Source organism: Osmerus mordax, chromosome 14, assembly GCF_038355195.1.
Source record: "Osmerus mordax isolate fOsmMor3 chromosome 14, fOsmMor3.pri, whole genome shotgun sequence".
NCBI classification, from domain to species: domain Eukaryota; kingdom Metazoa; phylum Chordata; class Actinopteri; order Osmeriformes; family Osmeridae; genus Osmerus; species Osmerus mordax.
Genome location: NC_090063.1, coordinates 10198488 through 10217242, shown reverse-complemented (window position 1 = coordinate 10217242; position 18755 = coordinate 10198488). Strand labels below are relative to the sequence as shown.

Genomic DNA, 18755 nt, shown 5'->3' with positions numbered 1-18755 from the left:
ATGTGAACATTTTATGTGAAGCGATGTGAAACTTTCCAGTTTTTCTTATTACATAAAAAAAACTAATGTCATATTTTTGGGAAACGACTACTTTTATGCATAGAAGGTATTTAAGTATAATCTAATATCAGTCAATATATATTCAGCTGCAACAACATGTATATCTTTTATTTGAATCAACAAAGCAATAAAATCATGTCTTAATGATATTATACCTGGAATATTAATTCTGGGTTGGTTCTAAGGATACTAATCCAGACAGGATTCATTGTGCTCCTTGCCTTGTTACGTCAAATAATGAATACATTGAATGAATACATGAATAGAACTGGCCCCAGATGATACATTCAGAAAATAATATAGCAACTTTTGTTGATATAGTAAACCCTTAGAAACATCTGAAGAACAATGGATATAATATGATAGTTGCCTGTGACAAAAAATTTGTAACCTTCTATGCCAGAACATGACCTACTTAAATTGAGTTCGTTACGGTTTACATTACAGTCTGGTATAGTTTGACATCATGAAAAATGTAAACGTATTTTTTTTGGTGAGCTTGATTACATGCGCAAGTGGTATTGCCAAATGATGAAATGCACCGTCTCCTGCCTGAACCAGCTTCGCCTATTTGTTTCTAACATGGCCAATTAGGCTTCCGCAAATGGCTAAAAAGCGTGTTTGTATAACTTAGACTAAACAAAATCCACACAGGCTAATTATACTCATTAATATAGACTTTCAATAGGTCATACAGACCTTGTTGCTTTCAAAGTGTTTTATGTAGGTCAGATAGTTTCCCTTGTGCTGTTGATTTTTCCACCTTCTGGAAGGCTAGGAGATGTCATTTTCGATCTCTCTTTTCTGTCTTCGTTCTGTTTTCACTCTCTCATCCACTCTTTTCTGTCATAATGTCTGTCCCCTCTCTAAATCTTTTCTCAAACAATGAAAAAAACAAACATGCATGCCTCAAAACAACCCTGCCTGTTTCTGTCATGCTTTCAAATGGTGTTAAAAAGACTAAAGAAAAATGATTAATAAATCACAATAAACTTTATTTGGCCTATTGGATTGTACATAAGTCATAACTTTTGTGAGAAAACATAAATATGGGTGTTAAATTAGTTAAAGATGTCATTGACATAAAAGTAAAGATAAGCTTAATAATTTTAAAATACACTTCCACTTTACCACATAACATTGGCAAAATTCATCATGTAAGATGTGTAAAGGACATAATGTAGAATACAAAATACAGCATTCTTGTTTCATTCAGTAATAGAAATTGACAAATATTTTACTACCACTTGAGGCCTGTGGATAGTTCATTAGTTCAGCCTGCCGGTTGTTCTACTTAGTGAGTGGCAGATATGGCTCCACTATCTTAAAAGGCAGCAGTGGTGCAGACTATAAGCCAGCCAACATCTGTACCACTTGCAGCAGAATCAGCATCATGGCAGCCATGGAGAAGGTTGTGTGTCTGGGAGGACCTCCTGATGTAGGGGTGGTGGTTGTTTCTGTATTGATAAGTAAGATAAACATAGAATTCAGGGAAAATGAAGAAAACCTATTGCATATGCAACCTTGAATGTGTTTATCTTTCAATAATGAGAAGACATAAGTTGGAATATGGTCCTAGTCAGGCATATAGATTTGTTTTCAAATATGGGTGGTAACAGCTTTCTTTGAAATAATTGTGGATTCAGCCATTTACTATAATGTTCATAGTAAAAAGTGTGTGTGTGACTTCCCACCCACTTTTAAAAAAAAAATCATTGGAACCATTATCTTGTCATTAAAGTGTGTGGGACATGTATAGTGAAACTTTCGCCTTGTTGATACTTACGAGCACTGACAGTGCCTTGAATAATGTTTAGGGAGGTGGAGCTAGTGGTGAGAGCTGTATTCAAAGTTGATTCCGCTTCGTTTGCTGAGGGAACTGAAGACTTGTCCTGGAACACGAGTGTCATATCAGCAACTACGGATCCACTCCTATGTTGGACAAGAAAATGGACTGGATTAATCTCAGAGAATCCTTGAACTTCAAACCTTACAGTAACACATGATGAATGATGGAAATGATTGCTTACCTGAATTTCTTGATGATGGCCCGGAGAAACCTTGCAAATTTCTTCTTATAAATTTTGTTTATCTGCATACAGACACACATTTGGTAAACACAGTATATACAAATGCAACATTTCATCTCCAGTATTTCAGACTGCAAGTGGTCTTAAAGTTGCAACTTTTCATTATTTCAGAAAGAATGGATGTTACATTAAAATTGTACCTTAGCTGTTACAGTGGGTGATCTTAACATGTCTCACGACTCTTATATGTATATTGATATGTGTAATAATGTTGAGTTGTACCTCAGATATCACAGTGGCAGCAAGATTCTGGAATTCTGCAGAGGATGAATCAGACAGATCTGCATTGAAAATCTGGTTCAGACTGAATGTTAGATCCAGACTGCCCTCACTTGACGATGGTGGGTTGGTTGAAGCAGTGGTCGGAGCGGCAGTTGGGGCAGCTGTAGGAGCAGCTGTTGGAGCTGCTGTTGGGGCTGCTGTTGGAGCAGCTGTAGGAGCAGCTGTTGGAGCAGCTGTAGGAGCAGCTGTAGGAGCAGCTGTTGGAGCAGCTGTAGGAGCTGCTGTAGGAGCTGCTGTTGGAGCAGCTGTAGGAGCAGCTGTTGGAGCTGCTGTAGGAGCTGCTGTTGGAGCAGCTGTAGGAGCAGCTGTTGGAGCAGCTGTTGGGGCTGCTGTTGGAGCTGCTGTTGGAGCAGTTGTTGGGGCTGCTGTTGGAGCAGCTGTAGGGGCTGCTGTTGGGGCTGCTGTTGGAGCAGCTGTTGGAGCTGCTGTAGGAGCAGCTGTTGGGGCTGCTGTTGGAGCAGCTGTTGGAGCTGCTGTTGGAGCAGCTGTAGGAGCTGCTGTTGGGGCTGCTGTTGGAGCAGCTGTTGGAGCTGCTGTAGGAGCTGCTGTAGGGGCTGCTGTTGGAGCTGCTGTTGGAGCTGCTGTTGGAGCTGCTGTTGTAGTTGTTGTTGTGGCTGCTGCAGGAAAAGAAAAATTATAAATAATTACGTAATTATTATAGTTAATATAAAGGCCATATTCATTAGATATTTTCTCACATACAAAATACCATCCTCAGTACTGAACAGCACTTATGGAGTCAACAGTGGTGGCTGAAGTATTGGGCCCTGTTGCTCAATGGCCCACATGCACATTTTTAATCATCCCGGTCAAAAGCGATACCAAATCAATTTTTCTATCTTTGCATTGCGATGAACAACAAAATCATTGGAACCACTATCTTTACCAGTCATTAAAGTACATGGGACATGTATAGTGAAACCTTCGCCTTGTTGATACTTACGAGCACTGACAGTGCCTGGAATAATGTTTAGGGAGGTGGAGCTAGTGGTGAGAGCTGTATTCAAAGTTGATTCCGCTTCATTTGCAGAGGGAACTGAAGACTTGTCCTGGAACACGAGTGTCATATCAGCAACTACGGATCCACTCCTATGTTGGACAAGAAAATGTACTGGATTAATCTCAGAGAATCTTTGAACTTCAAACCTTACAGTAACACATGATGAATAATGGAAATGATTGCTTACCTGAATTTCTTGATGATGGCCCGGAGAAACCTTGCAAATTTCTTCTTATAAATTTTGTTTATCTGCATACAGACACACATTTGGTAAACACAGTATATACAAATGCAACATTTCATCTCCAGTATTTCAGACTGCAAGTGGTCTTAAAGTTGCAACTTTTCATTATTTCAGAAAGAATGGATGTTACATTAAAATTGTACCTTAGCTGTTACAGTGGGTGATCTTAACATGTCTCATGACTCTTATATGTATATTGATATGTGTAATAATGTTGAGTTGTACCTCAGATATCACAGTGGCAGCAAGATTCTGGAATGCTGCAGAGGATGAATCAGACAGATCTGCATTGAAAGTTTGGTTCAGACTGAATGTTAGATCCAGACTGCCCTCACTTGACGATGGTGGGTTGGTTGAAGCAGTTGTCGGAGCGGCAGTTGGGGCAGCTGTAGGAGCAGCTGTAGGATCAGCTGTAGGAGCAGCTGTAGGAGCAGCTGTTGGAGCAGCTGTTGGAGCAGCTGTAGGAGCTGCTGTAGGAGCTGCTGTTGGAGCAGCTGTAGGAGCAGCTGTTGGAGCAGCTGTAGGAGCTGCTGTTGGAGCTGCTGTTGGAGCTGCTGTTGGAGCAGCTGTAGGAGCAGCTGTAGGGGCTGCTGTTGGAGCAGCTGTTGGAGCAGCTGTTGGGGCTGCTGTTGGAGCAGCTGTTGGAGCTGCTGTTGGGGCAGCTGTTGGAGCTGCTGTTGGGGCAGCTGTTGGAGCTGCTGTTGGGGCTGCTGTTGGAGCATCTGTTGGGGCTGCTGTTGTATTTGTTGTTGTGGCTACTGTAGGAAAATAACAATTATAAATAAATACGTAATCATGATTGTTAATATAAAGGCCATATTCACGAGGTATTTTCTCATTTACAAAATATCATCCTCAGTACTGATTAGCATTTATGGAGTCAGCAGTGGTATCTGAAATATTGGGCCCTGTTGATCAATGGCCCACATGCACTTTTTTAATTATCCCGGTCAAAAGCAATAACAAATACATGATGACATCTTGGCATTGCGATGAACAACAAAATCATTGTGATCACTATCTTAACTAGTCATATCTCTTTGAAAAGATGTTTATTTTTATAACAAATAGGATTTGCATGATATTGTCGTTTTATTGCTTGCTAGCACTGATCAATCCAACAGGAAAATATCTAAATAACGTCAACAACCTATCTAACTTTAAAAGCAGGAATATGAGTGGGTCTATGACTCAATTATCTTATCTATCTTATCCATCTTATCTAAAAAGCACTGTGAGTAAAAATGCGGATGTTGTATTGCTCACAACCCAAGGATGTGTACTGTTTGGGTCGGACTGGCCGTCGGGAGAGTCAGGAGATATCCCGAACAGCCAGTCAAACGGCCGCGGCATAATGCCAAAAATATATATATAATACATGGTCGTAGGTCGTAACATGTGAAAAGACGTTGTACAATGCCACCATGCTCACTGCCTCAACCAGAGGGATCCACATCGGACGTTAAAGGTCCCATGGCATGAACATTTCACTTTATGAAATCAGTCCTTTTTTTACATAAATGAGTTCCCTTAGCCTGTCTATGGTCCCCCAGTGGTTAGAAATTGCGATAGGTGTAAACCTATCGGTATCCTGCTCCGCCTTTGAGCAAATGAAAGCTCAGATGGGCCGATCTGGAATTGTCCCCTTGTCGTCATCAGTGTAGGGGGTAACGCATTACTGTAATCAGATTACATTTGTCTTTACAGCAGTAATATAACACGCATTACCTTTGATAACAGTTACTAATTAAAAAAAATATTGCGTTACTTGCATTACTGCGATCTGCATATCGGGAGGAGAAAAAAACAACAAATCAAACCTGCCTTTACAGTGTGTTAGTGTAACACTCGTCACTTGACTTAGCCCCAGAGTTCAAGAGGCGAAACAAGAATGGCAGAGCCGCTTAGGACGTCTTTTGAGATATGGAGGTATGCACATTACTTCGTATTAGTTGCGCGAAAGGACAAAAACGTAACTGTACAATGTATATTGTGCCCAGGCCAAAAACACCTCTCCACCGCCGCAAACACAACCTCTAATCTGTCAAAGCATCTTCAACGGCAAAATGCTAACTCAAGACTAGTAGCTAAAGATCCCCGGACCTGTGACACTGACGCTGATAAAAGGTTGCCGTTTCCATTGTTGCCGACACCAGCCAAGCAGCCACGACTTGACTTTCAACAGCAGGTTATCAAAGCAGAGATAAACAGGCTTGTAGCAGCATACATAGTAGAGGAAATGTTGCCATTTAAAGTTTTAAGCATTATTTTATTTTGAGACATTTTGCTTAGTGCCAGTACTGGAGCCTTGTTATGCTTGTGAACTTTTAAGTTGATGTTCACAACCTTTTGTCAGCTTTGTGGTATTAAAAAGCATAAAAGAGAGATCTTTTGTATGTCCTCAATATAATAGGAATTTGAGTTGATTTGAGCATATATGTGGTACATATATTGTTATTTGGCAAGTGCATCTCAGGTGATGTTACAGAGTAATCCAAAAGTAATGTAACTAGTAATGTAACTAGTTACTTTCAGCAGTGAGTAATCTAGTAAAGTAAAGCATTACTTTTTAATTACTTTAATGTGTAATCAATTACTTTGTTTGAGTAAATACCCCAACACTGGTCGTCCTAAGGGGAAAGGTTACCTCCCCCTTCTCTGCTTTGCCCGCCCGGAGAATTTGGCCTGCCAATGAGACAATGAGCTACTACCGTGCGAGCGCAATATTGTTTTTTCCTCGAGAGACACCATGGCTTGCAAACGACCGAAGCATGGCAATTAGCCCCGCCTCTCTCTCCCTCATAGCATTTAAAGTTAAACATAAATGGCACGCCCTAAGGAAAGCTCATTGTGGGACTGCTTGTAGTGGCTGTAATTCTGCACCAAGGCTGAATTTCGGGAAAGAGACTTCAGATACAGTATTAGGGGACCACTAAGGCCTATATAAAAGCATCCAAAAACAGCATGTCCTGGGACCTTTAATAACTGCCAAGACTACGTTGACAACATGGGGTGCTGGTGATGTTTTCTGATTATCTCTCTACTCTGTATAACTCGAGACAGCTATCATCTCAGTATTCCTGCACCTCCTCCATGAATTGTACATAGCTCTGAACAAGTTATCCCTTATTTCTCAGTGTGAGAAATGGTTGACATGCGTGAGAAATGAAAGGTGTGGCGTGAGAGCGTGAGAAAAATGGCTGAAATGCACGAGTCTCATGACGAATGCATGAGATCATCACTTTATTCAATGCACATCTATTTTTTTAAGAACTAGTGCAGTGCCTGCGATGCCTGTGATGCAGCCAGTAATGTAATTTAGTTTATTCAGTGTTAACTTAATTGAAGTTTATATTCATAGAACGCAAGCAGTTTTTTGATCTGTAATAGCGATACAAATACGTGCTTCTAAGATTCTAAAAGACTATGCCCAAACTTAAATTTGAAATCACCAATTGTGATAAACTGTTGTTTATCAATGCCTAGCATTGCAAAGGCCATCAAATCCCTGTAGCATAGGGCTTAAGGATGAATCCAAATGGATGGAGCATGAGTTTGAGTACCTCCTCCCTAATAATACTGTGAAGTGATTTACTGAATTAAAATGTGATTAACAACAGGTTATACATTTGGGCCTATTTATCTTTTGCAAATAGCTCATCAATGTCACATGGTGCACTGCACATCTTTGGGTCCTGAGCAAGACACCTGCTTACTTGCAACTTCAAATATATCTGCTATTTTCTTTGCTTTCTTTTGCTGCCGCGCTCCCAATTAGTACAGCCCATTTTATGTTCCAATCCTGACGTCTCCACTGGGAGTCAGACCTTTTTTTTACGTTTACAAAGTTATAAATGAAGTATGTTAATGTAATAGAGTTTTGTTGGACTAATAGACAATTTAAATGATAGAAATGCATTCTTACTTGTCGCTATAACTGATGAAACATTCACTGGAAGACTGATGGTTGGAATGAGTAACGGTGATGTGGCAGATACATTTGATGGAGGTGACATTGTATTCAAAGATGGTGATATAGCTGAGATGTTGACCAGAGGTGAGGTTATATTGAGTGAAGGTGATGTGGCAGATACATTTGATGGAGGCGATGCTGTATTCAAAGATGGTGATGTAGCTGAGATGTTGGCCGGAGGTGAGGTTATATTGAATGAAGGTGATGTGGCAGATACATTTGATGGAGGCGACATTGTATTCAAAGGTGGTGATGTAGCTGAGATGTTGGCCGGAGGTGAGGTTATATTGAGTGAAGGTGATGTGGCAGATACATTTGATGGAGGCGATGCTGTATTCAAAGATGGTGAAGTAGCTGAGATGTTTGGCGCAGATGAGGTTATATTGAGTGAAGGTGATGTGGCAGATGCATTCGTTGGAGGCGATGCTGTATTCAAAGATGGTGAAGTAGCTGAGATGTTTGGCGCAGATGAGGTTATATTGAGTGAAGGTGATGTGGCAGATGCATTCGTTGGAGGTGATGTTGTATTCAAAGATGGTGATGTAGCTGAGATGTTGGCCAGAGGTAAGGTTATATTGAATGAAGGTGATGTGGCAGATACATTTGATGGAGGTGATGTCGTAATCAAATATGGTGATGTAGCTGAGATGTTGGCCGGAGGTGAGGTTATATTGAGTGAAGGTGATGTGGCAGATACATTTGATGGAGGCGACATTGTATTCAAAGGTGGTGATGTAGCTGAGATGTTGGCCGGAGGTGAGGTTATATTGAGTGAAGGTGATGTGGCAGATACATTTGATGGAGGCGATGCTGTATTCAAAGATGGTGATGTAGCTGAGATGTTGGCCGGAGGTGAGGTTATATTGAATGAAGGTGATGTGGCAGATACATTTGATGGAGGCAACATTGTATTCAAAGGTGGTGAAGTAGCTGAGATGTTTGGCGCAGATGAGGTTATATTGAGTGAAGGTGATGTGGCAGATACATTTGATGGATGTGATGTTGTATTCAAAGGTGGTGATGTAGCTGACCCGTTGAATAGAGGTGAGGTAGCAGTGGCAGATGATATCACAAAGACAGTGGTCAGCGGCACAGTTACAGTTGTTAAATCTTGTGTCGTAGAGAGAACCCCTGTCAGAAATCAAATGTTTTACACTGAATTAATGACATTATCTCATTGTCTTGTCATAGATTAATTAAGAAACATAAGTTCTTATTTCAACATTGAGAGATGAACTCATTACTTACATCCCTATGACGTTGTTATATAATTGCAAAATGTATATGATAGTTAACTGAAATATATATAAAACATTTTTATCACAATCTTACTTGTCACCACAATTGAAGATGTGTTCACTGGGAGGGAGAAGTTGGAGCTGTTGCTGGACACGGCCTCCAACATAGTGGTAGCCACATCAGTGGGCTCAGGGACTGAACTGATGTTGTTAAACACCAGCACAGTATCTACCACAACTGACCCTTGTCTGTAAAAACATAACATATGACAATGAACAGTGTACCATTATTCTGAAATTGTCTGATACAACAGTTAATTGTATTATCGTATTATTATTTTAATAAAATGCACATTTACACACCTGAAGCCTTTAATTTCAGTGCGATTGAAGCTGGATCCATATTTGGTTTTGTAGACATTGTTGAGCTGTGTAAAATAAAGAAAAAAATTCACATTGCGATCTTACCAGGCAACTTATAAAACCTTTTCAGAGTAAACAGTTTTAAACATATTGCAATGATAGCGTCCCGATCAACCAAACATAACACGGAGTCCATGCCCAATTTTATGATTAAACTAAATATAAAGTTAACTCACTGCAGTTGTTACTTTATTTGCCAACGATTGGAACTCTGGAGAGGATGTATTCTTCAGATCCTCTGAGAATGTTTGCTCCAGTTTGAACTCTAACTTGACTTCTGGAACTGGTGGGGCTGCTGTTGTGGTTGTGGTTGGTGCAGTGGTGGCTACTGAAGTGAATGTCATAGGGCTTGAAGGCGTAGAGACAGGAGAGGAAGTTACACTCAGCAGTGGTGATGTGGGAGAAAGATTTGTTGTTGAGATGTTGGCCGGGGGTGAGGTTATATTGAGTGGAGGTGATGTGGCAGATACATTTGATGGAGGCGACATTGTATTCAAAGGTGGTGATGTAGCTGAGATGTTGGCCGGAGGTGAGGTTATATTGAGTGAAGGTGATGTGGCAGATACATTTGATGGAGGCGATGCTGTATTCGAAGATGGTGAAGTAGCTGAGATGTTTGGCGCAGATGAGGTTATATTGAGTGAAGGGGATGTGGCAGATGCATTCGTTGGAGGTGATGTTGTATTCAAAGATGGTGATGAAGCTGAGATGTTGGCCAGAGGTGAGGTTATATTGAATGAAGGTGATGTGACAGATACATTTGATGGAGGCGACATTGTATTCAAAGATGGTGAAGTAGCTGAGATGTTTGGCGCAGATGAGGTTATATTGAGTGAAGGTGATGTGGCAGATACATTTGATGGAGGCGACATTGTATTCAAAGGTGGTGATGTAGCTGAGATGCTGGCCGGAGGTGAGGTTATATTGAGTGAAGGTGATGTGGCAGATACATTTGATGGAGGCGATGCTGTATTCAAAGATGGTGAAGTATCTGACATGTTGAATGGAGGCGAGGTTGTGTAAAGAAGGGATGATGTGGCAGATAAATTAGTTGGAGAAGATGTTGCATTCAAAGCAGTGACAGATGATGATGTCACCGAACCAGTGATAGGTGCAACAGTTAGCGTTGTTGTCGGAGCTTGTGTTGTGGAGACAACCCCTGTTAGAAAACAAAAGTTTTAGACACAATAAATTACAGTCTCACATTGTCACGTCATAAAAAAAGAATGCAGAAATATAAACACTCATTTGAGCAGTTTGACATAAATTATTTACCTTCAGCACTTTTCTACGTTGTTAATCTACAAAAGCTAATATACTATGTTTACTGGAAATAAAATGTTTGATCCCAATCTTACTTGTCACCGTAATTGAAGATGTGTTCACTGGGAGGGAGAAGTTGGAGCTGTTGCTGGACAAGGCCTCCACCATAGTGGTAGCCACATCAGTGGGCTCAGGGACTGAACTGATGTTGTTAAACACCAGCACAGTATCTACCACAACTGACCCTTGTCTGTAAAAACATAACATATGACAATGAACAGTGTACCATTATTCTGAAATTGTCCAATTGTCTGATACAACAGTTAATTGTATTATCGTATTATTATTTTAATAAAATGCACATTTACACACCTGAAGCCTTTAATTTCAGTGCGATTGAAGCTGGATCCATATTTGGTTTTGTAGACATTGTTGAGCTGTGTAAAATAAAGTAAGAAATTCACATTGCGATCTTACCAGGCAACTTATAAAACCTTTTCAGAGGAAACAGTTTTAAACATATTGCAATGATAGCGTCCCCGATCAACCAAACATAACACGGAGTCCATGCCCAATTTTATGATTAAACTAAATATAAAGTTAACTCACTGCAGTTGTTACTTTATTTGCCAACGATTGGAACTCTGGAGAGGATGTATTCTTCAGATCCTCTGAGAATGTTTGCTCCAGTTTGAACTCTAACTTGACTTCTGGAACTGGTGGGGCTGCTGTTGTGGTTGTGGTTGGTGCAGTGGTGGCTACTGAAGTGAATGTCATAGGGCTTGAAGGCGTAGAGACAGGAGAGGAAGTTACACTCAGCAGTGGTGATGTGGGAGAAAGATTTGTTGTTGAGATGTTGGCCGGGGGTGAGGTTATATTGAGTGGAGGTGATGTGGCAGATACATTTGATGGAGGCGACATTGTATTCAAAGGTGGTGATGTAGCTGAGATGTTGGCCGGAGGTGAGGTTATATTGAGTGAAGGTGATGTGGCAGATACATTTGATGGAGGCGATGCTGTATTCGAAGATGGTGAAGTAGCTGAGATGTTTGGCGCAGATGAGGTTATATTGAGTGAAGGTGATGTGGCAGATGCATTCGTTGGAGGTGATGTTGTATTCAAAGATGGTGATGAAGCTGAGATGTTGGCCAGAGGTGAGGTTATATTGAATGAAGGTGATGTGACAGATACATTTGATGGAGGCGACATTGTATTCAAAGATGGTGAAGTAGCTGAGATGTTTGGCGCAGATGAGGTTATATTGAGTGAAGGTGATGTGGCAGATACATTTGATGGAGGCGACATTGTATTCAAAGGTGGTGATGTAGCTGAGATGCTGGCCGGAGGTGAGGTTATATTGAGTGAAGGTGATGTGGCAGATACATTTGATGGAGGCGATGCTGTATTCAAAGATGGTGAAGTATCTGACATGTTGAATGGAGGCGAGGTTGTGTAAAGAAGGGATGATGTGGCAGATAAATTAGTTGGAGAAGATGTTGCATTCAAAGCAGTGACAGATGATGATGTCACCGAACCAGTGATAGGTGCAACAGTTAGCGTTGTTGTCGGAGCTTGTGTTGTGGAGACAACCCCTGTTAGAAAACAAAAGTTTTAGACACAATAAATTACAGTCTGACATTGTCACGTCATAAAAAAAGAATGCAGAAATATAAACACTCATTTGAGCAGTTTGACATAAATTATTTACCTTCAGCACTTTTCTACGTTGTTAATCTACAAAAGCTAATATACTATGTTTACTGGAAATAAAATGTTTGATCCCAATCTTACTTGTCACCGTAATTGAAGATGTGTTCACTGGGAGGGAGAAGTTGGAGCTGTTGCTGGACAAGGCCTCCACCATAGTGGTAGCCACATCAGTGGGCTCAGGGACTGAACTGATGTTGTTAAACACCAGCACAGTATCTACCACAACTGACCCTTGTCTGTAAAAACATAACATATGACAATGAACAGTGTACCATTATTCTGAAATTGTCCAATTGTCTGATACAACAGTTAATTGTATTATCGTATTATTATTTTAATAAAATGCACATTTACACACCTGAAGCCTTTAATTTCAGTGCGATTGAAGCTGGATCCATATTTGGTTTTGTAGACATTGTTGAGCTGTGTAAAATAAAGTAAGAAATTCACATTGCGATCTTACCAGGCAACTTATAAAACCTTTTCAGAGGAAACAGTTTTAAACATATTGCAATGATAGCGTCCCCGATCAACCAAACATAACACGGAGTCCATGCCCAATTTTATGATTAAACTAAATATAAAGTTAACTCACTGCAGTTGTTACTTTATTTGCCAACGATTGGAACTCTGGAGAGGATGTATTCTTCAGATCCTCTGAGAATGTTTGCTCCAGTTTGAACTCTAACTTGACTTCTGGAACTGGTGGGGCTGCTGTTGTGGTTGTGGTTGGTGCAGTGGTGGCTACTGAAGTGAATGTCATAGGGCTTGAAGGCGTAGAGACAGGAGAGGAAGTTACACTCAGCAGTGGTGATGTGGGAGAAAGATTTGTTGTTGAGATGTTGGCCGGGGGTGAGGTTATATTGAGTGGAGGTGATGTGGCAGATACATTTGATGGAGGCGACATTGTATTCAAAGGTGGTGATGTAGCTGAGATGTTGGCCGGAGGTGAGGTTATATTGAGTGAAGGTGATGTGGCAGATACATTTGATGGAGGCGATGCTGTATTCGAAGATGGTGAAGTAGCTGAGATGTTTGGCGCAGATGAGGTTATATTGAGTGAAGGTGATGTGGCAGATGCATTCGTTGGAGGTGATGTTGTATTCAAAGATGGTGATGAAGCTGAGATGTTGGCCAGAGGTGAGGTTATATTGAATGAAGGTGATGTGACAGATACATTTGATGGAGGCGACATTGTATTCAAAGATGGTGAAGTAGCTGAGATGTTTGGCGCAGATGAGGTTATATTGAGTGAAGGTGATGTGGCAGATACATTTGATGGAGGCGACATTGTATTCAAAGGTGGTGATGTAGCTGAGATGCTGGCCGGAGGTGAGGTTATATTGAGTGAAGGTGATGTGGCAGATACATTTGATGGAGGCGATGCTGTATTCAAAGATGGTGAAGTATCTGACATGTTGAATGGAGGCGAGGTTGTGTAAAGAAGGGATGATGTGGCAGATAAATTAGTTGGAGAAGATGTTGCATTCAAAGCAGTGACAGATGATGATGTCACCGAACCAGTGATAGGTGCAACAGTTAGCGTTGTTGTCGGAGCTTGTGTTGTGGAGACAACCCCTGTTAGAAAACAAAAGTTTTAGACACAATAAATTACAGTCTGACATTGTCACGTCATAAAAAAAGAATGCAGAAATATAAACACTCATTTGAGCAGTTTGACATAAATTATTTACCTTCAGCACTTTTCTACGTTGTTAATCTACAAAAGCTAATATACTATGTTTACTGGAAATAAAATGTTTGATCCCAATCTTACTTGTCACCGTAATTGAAGATGTGTTCACTGGGAGGGAGAAGTTGGAGCTGTTGCTGGACAAGGCCTCCACCATAGTGGTAGCCACATCAGTGGGCTCAGGGACTGAACTGATGTTGTTAAACACCAGCACAGTATCTACCACAACTGACCCTTGTCTGTAAAAACATAACATATGACAATGAACAGTGTACCATTATTCTGAAATTGTCCAATTGTCTGATACAACAGTTAATTGTATTATCGTATTATTATTTTAATAAAATGCACATTTACACACCTGAAGCCTTTAATTTCAGTGCGATTGAAGCTGGATCCATATTTGGTTTTGTAGACATTGTTGAGCTGTGTAAAATAAAGTAAGAAATTCACATTGCGATCTTACCAGGCAACTTATAAAACCTTTTCAGAGGAAACAGTTTTAAACATATTGCAATGATAGCGTCCCGATCAACCAAACATAAGAGAGTCCATGCCCAATTTTATGATTAAACTAAATATAAAGTTAACTCACTGCAGTTGTTACTTTATTTGCCAACGATTGGAACTCTGGAGAGGATGTATTCTTCAGATCCTCTGAGAATGTTTGCTCCAGTTTGAACTCTAACTTGACTTCTGGAACTGGTGGGGCTGCTGTTGTGGTTGGTACAATGGCTGTTGTTGTTGTTGGAGCCTCTGTTGTAGTTGTAGGTGCAGCTGTGGTTGCAGTGGGAGTAGCTGTGGTTGTTGTTGGAGCCTCTGTTATACTTGTAGGTGCAGCTGTGGTTGTTGTTGCAGCCTCTGTTGTTGTTGTTGGAGCCTCTGTAGTAGTTGTAGGTGCAGCTGTGGCTGTAAGTCATTCAAGGCTAGTTAATTAGTTGAAAAATAACCAGAGAAATTCACCCATGTCAGCTACCTTTCAATTGAATTGACAAATGATTAGATTTGTTCAATAGGCTACATTTAAAGTTTGCCTTACTCAATCCAATTAATTCATTTCAGCTAGGGTGTAGGCTACAGATGCATCGTATGAGCAGAGCGAGGCCTCATCGGGGTGCATGTGGGAAATTAAAGCAATTTGCCTCAGATACACAGTCCACTTTAGTTGGCTCCGATGCAACCAACCTTTTCATGAGCTAACATGTTCCATTAATTCCAACAACATAACTAATTGGCATGCTCCGAAGCATTTTTGGTATAATAATAGCCAACACCAATATAAACGAATGTTCTGCCATTCAGAAAATCTACATTTAAAAGTGCGCAGGTCCAGGCAGGGAGACTGTCTTCGTGAGTAAAAAAAAAAAGGCTGGCCTCACACCCTCTCTCACAATGTCCGGGGAGTAGCCTAGTCCATGGCCTGGGCGTGCACCTAAACAGTCAATCCATGGCTGGAGTCAGATGGCTGAGTGGTTAGGGAATCGGGCTGGTAATCAGAAAGTTGCTAGTTCGTTTTCCGGCTATGCCAACCAAATAACGTTGTGTCCTTGGGCAAGGCACTTCACCCACAAATTATTGTACCCGCTGTGAAATATATTATGGTTGCTTGCTTTTTCTACTGGTACACTCTCGCACTTTTGAGGTTCATGTTGTTTAATTGTAACTTGTTTAACTATGCTCTTGTGGTTCTGGCCTTTGGCACTTATTTGTTTTTTCACAATGTATGCTTCATGTTTTGGCTACCCGCAATGTTTGGGGCTATATCGTTGTTATGATCAGTGACCTTTGCACTTTGTAAAGCTCTCTTGGAAGTCGCTTTGGATAAAAGCGTCTGCTAAATGAATAAATGTAGGGTGAGTTCAGGTAATGTGGGACATCAGGTAAAGTGGGACAGTTATGCATTTTGATGATTTAATATGTGCAAAACCAACATCCAATCACCAGAGCTGATCTTGACTCGTAAATACAATACTTCTAGTCACTATGCAGTGGTTTTTATTTGTCTGAAATCATCTGAGTATGCGTGATCTGGCTTGACAGGAGGTCCGTACAGAAAAAACACATCGAAAGTTCAACGGCATATTCTATTTCTCAATGATAAGGCTGGCAAAGGAATTTAAATTAAGTTACAATGAGTACTATTGCAGCATAATGAAGGGGTTTAAAGAATATATTGTGCTTAGTAAAGTTATGCATTGTGCTTATTAAAGTTCTGTCTTATGATCTGAGAAGTGTGCTCAGGCATAAACATGGTGTCTCACACAGGGTGTGGGAAGCAGGCTGTTCTTTGTCTCTCTCTTCATTTTCAGAAACAACCTTGAAACTGGGTGGAGATGGCACCCGAGCAGGTGGGACGCGTAGGCAAGAACAACTCCCTGATGCACGAGAGAACAAGCTCAACCCTTTTTTGATACCTGTGTTTCAATTGCATTGTATATGATATGCTGGGGCAGGGAAAGATAGCCAGTTGGACTTCGTAAACCAGCCCAAACTCTGTTGCGGGTAGGGAAACTTAGACAACCCCAGAGCTCTGTACTTGTTGATTTCCAACTGCTGCATTAAAGCTGATATTATCGGACCTCTGCGACTCCAGACCACTCTTTCTAGAACACAGATTTGTGTCATTGAATACCATCATTACATATTGGAATAGACACAGATTTATGAATCCTTCAGGTTTAACCACTGATTGAAACACACACAAAAATGTGTTAAATAATGCTTTGTTAGCAAAAAAAAGTTTTAGATGACTGTCCCACATTACCTGATCATGTCATTCTTCAGGTAAAGTGGGGCATCTAGTAATGCTTTGTTTATGCTATAAAAGTAATTTACTTCGACAGTTCTCACATTTTTAATACCAATGCATCACACTGCACTTAAGTTCCCAACTAAATAACAATTTTCCCTGTCATCGAACCAGCGCTTTCAGACTTGTAAGCGTGACCACCAACGCAAGTCCAACGAAATGCTAACGCATCGTGACTAGCTAGCTAGCACATAGACCGCAGATCACTAAGGTTTACATCAGTAACACTTTATGCCTATTGTATAAGTCAAACCCCACAACTAAATGAATCTTGCCACACCCTTGCACCTAGAATTGTTGTCCTATATGCTGACAGACATGACTGTCCCACTTTACCACACAAGCTGTCCCACATTACCTTAAAAAGCTGCCTGAGTGAAAGAGGGGGTCGTGTTATGTTTGAAAGTGTGTAGCTCCTAAAATACTGTGTATTCCCATTTCATTCCAACATGAAAATATTCCTAAGCCCTAAAACCATTTACAGAAACACCAATGGGGTGAGTTAACAGGTTTTTTGGAAGTCTATGGAGCCTCTACCAAAAAGTGTCCCACATTACCTGAAATCACCCTAAATGTATCCGTGTAATTGAGTATGCTAATTTGAAAGCAAGCTTATATGGCTGGATGTCTTGCCATGCTGCAGTGTTTCCCCTACCATTATATTGGGGGGGCGCCCCCCTATTATTCCGTGATTTTGTTTTGATTGTTGTCACGGCAGAAAATCCCGCTTCACAAAGATAGGATGTTGGAAATGGAAGCAGGGTTTTCAGATCTCAGAATATTCAGCCTTGATTTTCATCCAAAACACCGGCAGGGTGGTTGTTTCAAACAGGCTTCCTTGAGCGGTAACTTTCACGTGTCATGTGTCAAGAGGAAGAAACGCGCGTGACAGTAAGCGCTAAATGAAGCCCACAAACTTGTTAAAAAATTAGCTTTGCTGAGGGGAAAAGGGTCCGTGTACCTTGTGGCCATTGGTTTTTCTATTTTGCAACCCGTGTTGACAAACGCAAAATAGGGCCGTAATATCGTTTTGTCACTTTAGTAAGTCGAACACACATTTAAGTATACCGGCTTGTTTTTGGTTGTTTTGTTTTATTTTGGAATAACGGAATAACCATATAACACAAATGGTATTACGAGCCATTTACTCGTTTGTTTGATTATTCCATATCCTTTATGCTGGTATCTGCAAAAAAATGAAAAATAGCCTCGTAATATCGTTTTGTCCATTTTGGATGTCAGAACCAGATTATGGGGAAAGGCTTGGTTTCCGTTGTTTTGTTTCATTTTGGAATTACGGAATATCCATATAACACAAACGGTATAACGAGCCATTTACTCATTTGTTTGATCGGCCGTATTATGCATACTGGCACAAGTGAAAAAGAGAGAGGGGGAGAAATGTGAAACTATTGGGGGTGTTATTACTTGCGAACACCAGAGGGGAGCAACGACTAGCTTTAAAAAAAATGTTCCTGTGATCTGCAGGCCTACAATCTTGACGACATGGCAGCAGGTTCTTTAGTAGAAGACACACACCAAACTGAAGGCACATGTTGACCGCGTTTGCTAGTTGCTACTTAGTTAATAAATCTTTGATGAACCCAAGTTTCTTTAATATATATTAAGTTTCTTTAATATATATTAGAAACATTACAAGACGGGGCTCCAGTGTGTGTTCAAACAAGGCCAAAAGTGCCAGACGGTATCAATCACACCCGTGCAAGTAACACTCCACGCCCCAACCCTCCCTCCCCCCACCTAAATTACGCTTTCAGTTCTGTTGTAAGTCTTAATGAAGTGCATTGAGGCAATCATAGTAAGAAAGTTGAGGTCATGTGGGCTACCTTTGCAGTTTACATAGACACACAACTGACAGAGGCACTGTTGTGGATACTTTTTTCAAAGTTCTGATCATATTCCAAATTCAACTTCTTCAAAGTCCAAAAACAGTACGGAGCAGCAACGAG

The 18755-nt window shown here is 40.7% G+C and overlaps 1 protein-coding gene and 5 long non-coding RNA genes across 6 annotated transcripts; 1 reads left to right on the top strand and 5 right to left on the bottom strand.

Moving 5' to 3' along the window:
• Positions 1-1034: 1034 nt before the first annotated feature.
• On the bottom strand, positions 1035-5029 carry LOC136956397 (transcriptional regulatory protein AlgP-like). The gene is made up of 5 exons (XM_067250300.1): positions 4960-5029; positions 2373-3049; positions 2091-2152; positions 1847-1992; positions 1035-1517 (listed from the first exon to the last, which is right to left on the bottom strand). Exons 1-5 carry the CDS (start codon positions 5027-5029, stop codon positions 1408-1410), a joined length of 1065 nt encoding a protein of 354 aa, XP_067106401.1. The 3' UTR covers positions 1035-1407.
• Positions 5030-8998: 3969 nt separating this feature from the next.
• LOC136956739 (uncharacterized) lies at positions 8999-9878 on the bottom strand. Its single transcript, XR_010878235.1, has 3 exons — positions 9487-9878; positions 9251-9315; positions 8999-9136 (listed from the first exon to the last, which is right to left on the bottom strand). It is a non-coding gene; the product is annotated as an uncharacterized lncRNA (long non-coding RNA).
• A 277-nt stretch (positions 9879-10155) lies between these two features.
• Positions 10156-11744, bottom strand: LOC136956738 (uncharacterized). The gene is made up of 4 exons (XR_010878234.1): positions 11183-11744; positions 10946-11010; positions 10669-10823; positions 10156-10469 (listed from the first exon to the last, which is right to left on the bottom strand). It is a non-coding gene; the product is annotated as an uncharacterized lncRNA (long non-coding RNA).
• Positions 11745-11848: 104 nt separating this feature from the next.
• Positions 11849-13036, bottom strand: LOC136956737 (uncharacterized). The gene is made up of 4 exons (XR_010878233.1): positions 12879-13036; positions 12642-12706; positions 12365-12519; positions 11849-12165 (listed from the first exon to the last, which is right to left on the bottom strand). It is a non-coding gene; the product is annotated as an uncharacterized lncRNA (long non-coding RNA).
• A 92-nt stretch (positions 13037-13128) lies between these two features.
• Positions 13129-13761, top strand: LOC136956740 (uncharacterized). Its single transcript, XR_010878236.1, has 3 exons — positions 13129-13252; positions 13349-13444; positions 13637-13761. It is a non-coding gene; the product is annotated as an uncharacterized lncRNA (long non-coding RNA).
• On the bottom strand, positions 13547-14883 carry LOC136956736 (uncharacterized). Its single transcript, XR_010878232.1, has 4 exons — positions 14572-14883; positions 14338-14402; positions 14061-14215; positions 13547-13861 (listed from the first exon to the last, which is right to left on the bottom strand). It is a non-coding gene; the product is annotated as an uncharacterized lncRNA (long non-coding RNA).
• Positions 14884-18755: the final 3872 nt, after the last annotated feature.

Excerpts from the sequence above, each read along its gene's own strand:
- LOC136956397 (XM_067250300.1), bottom strand. The coding sequence starts at position 5,029 with ATGCCGCGGCCGTTTGACTGGCTGTTCGGGATATCTCCTGACTCTCCC. Across the intron at positions 2,153-2,372 it reads CTGCCACTGTGATATCTGAG|ATAAACAAAATTTATAAGAA; the intron begins GTACAACTCAAC and ends GTCTGTATGCAG. Across the intron at positions 1,518-1,846 it reads TCAAGGCACTGTCAGTGCTC|AAACAACCACCACCCCTACA; the intron begins GTAAGTATCAAC and ends TTATCAATACAG.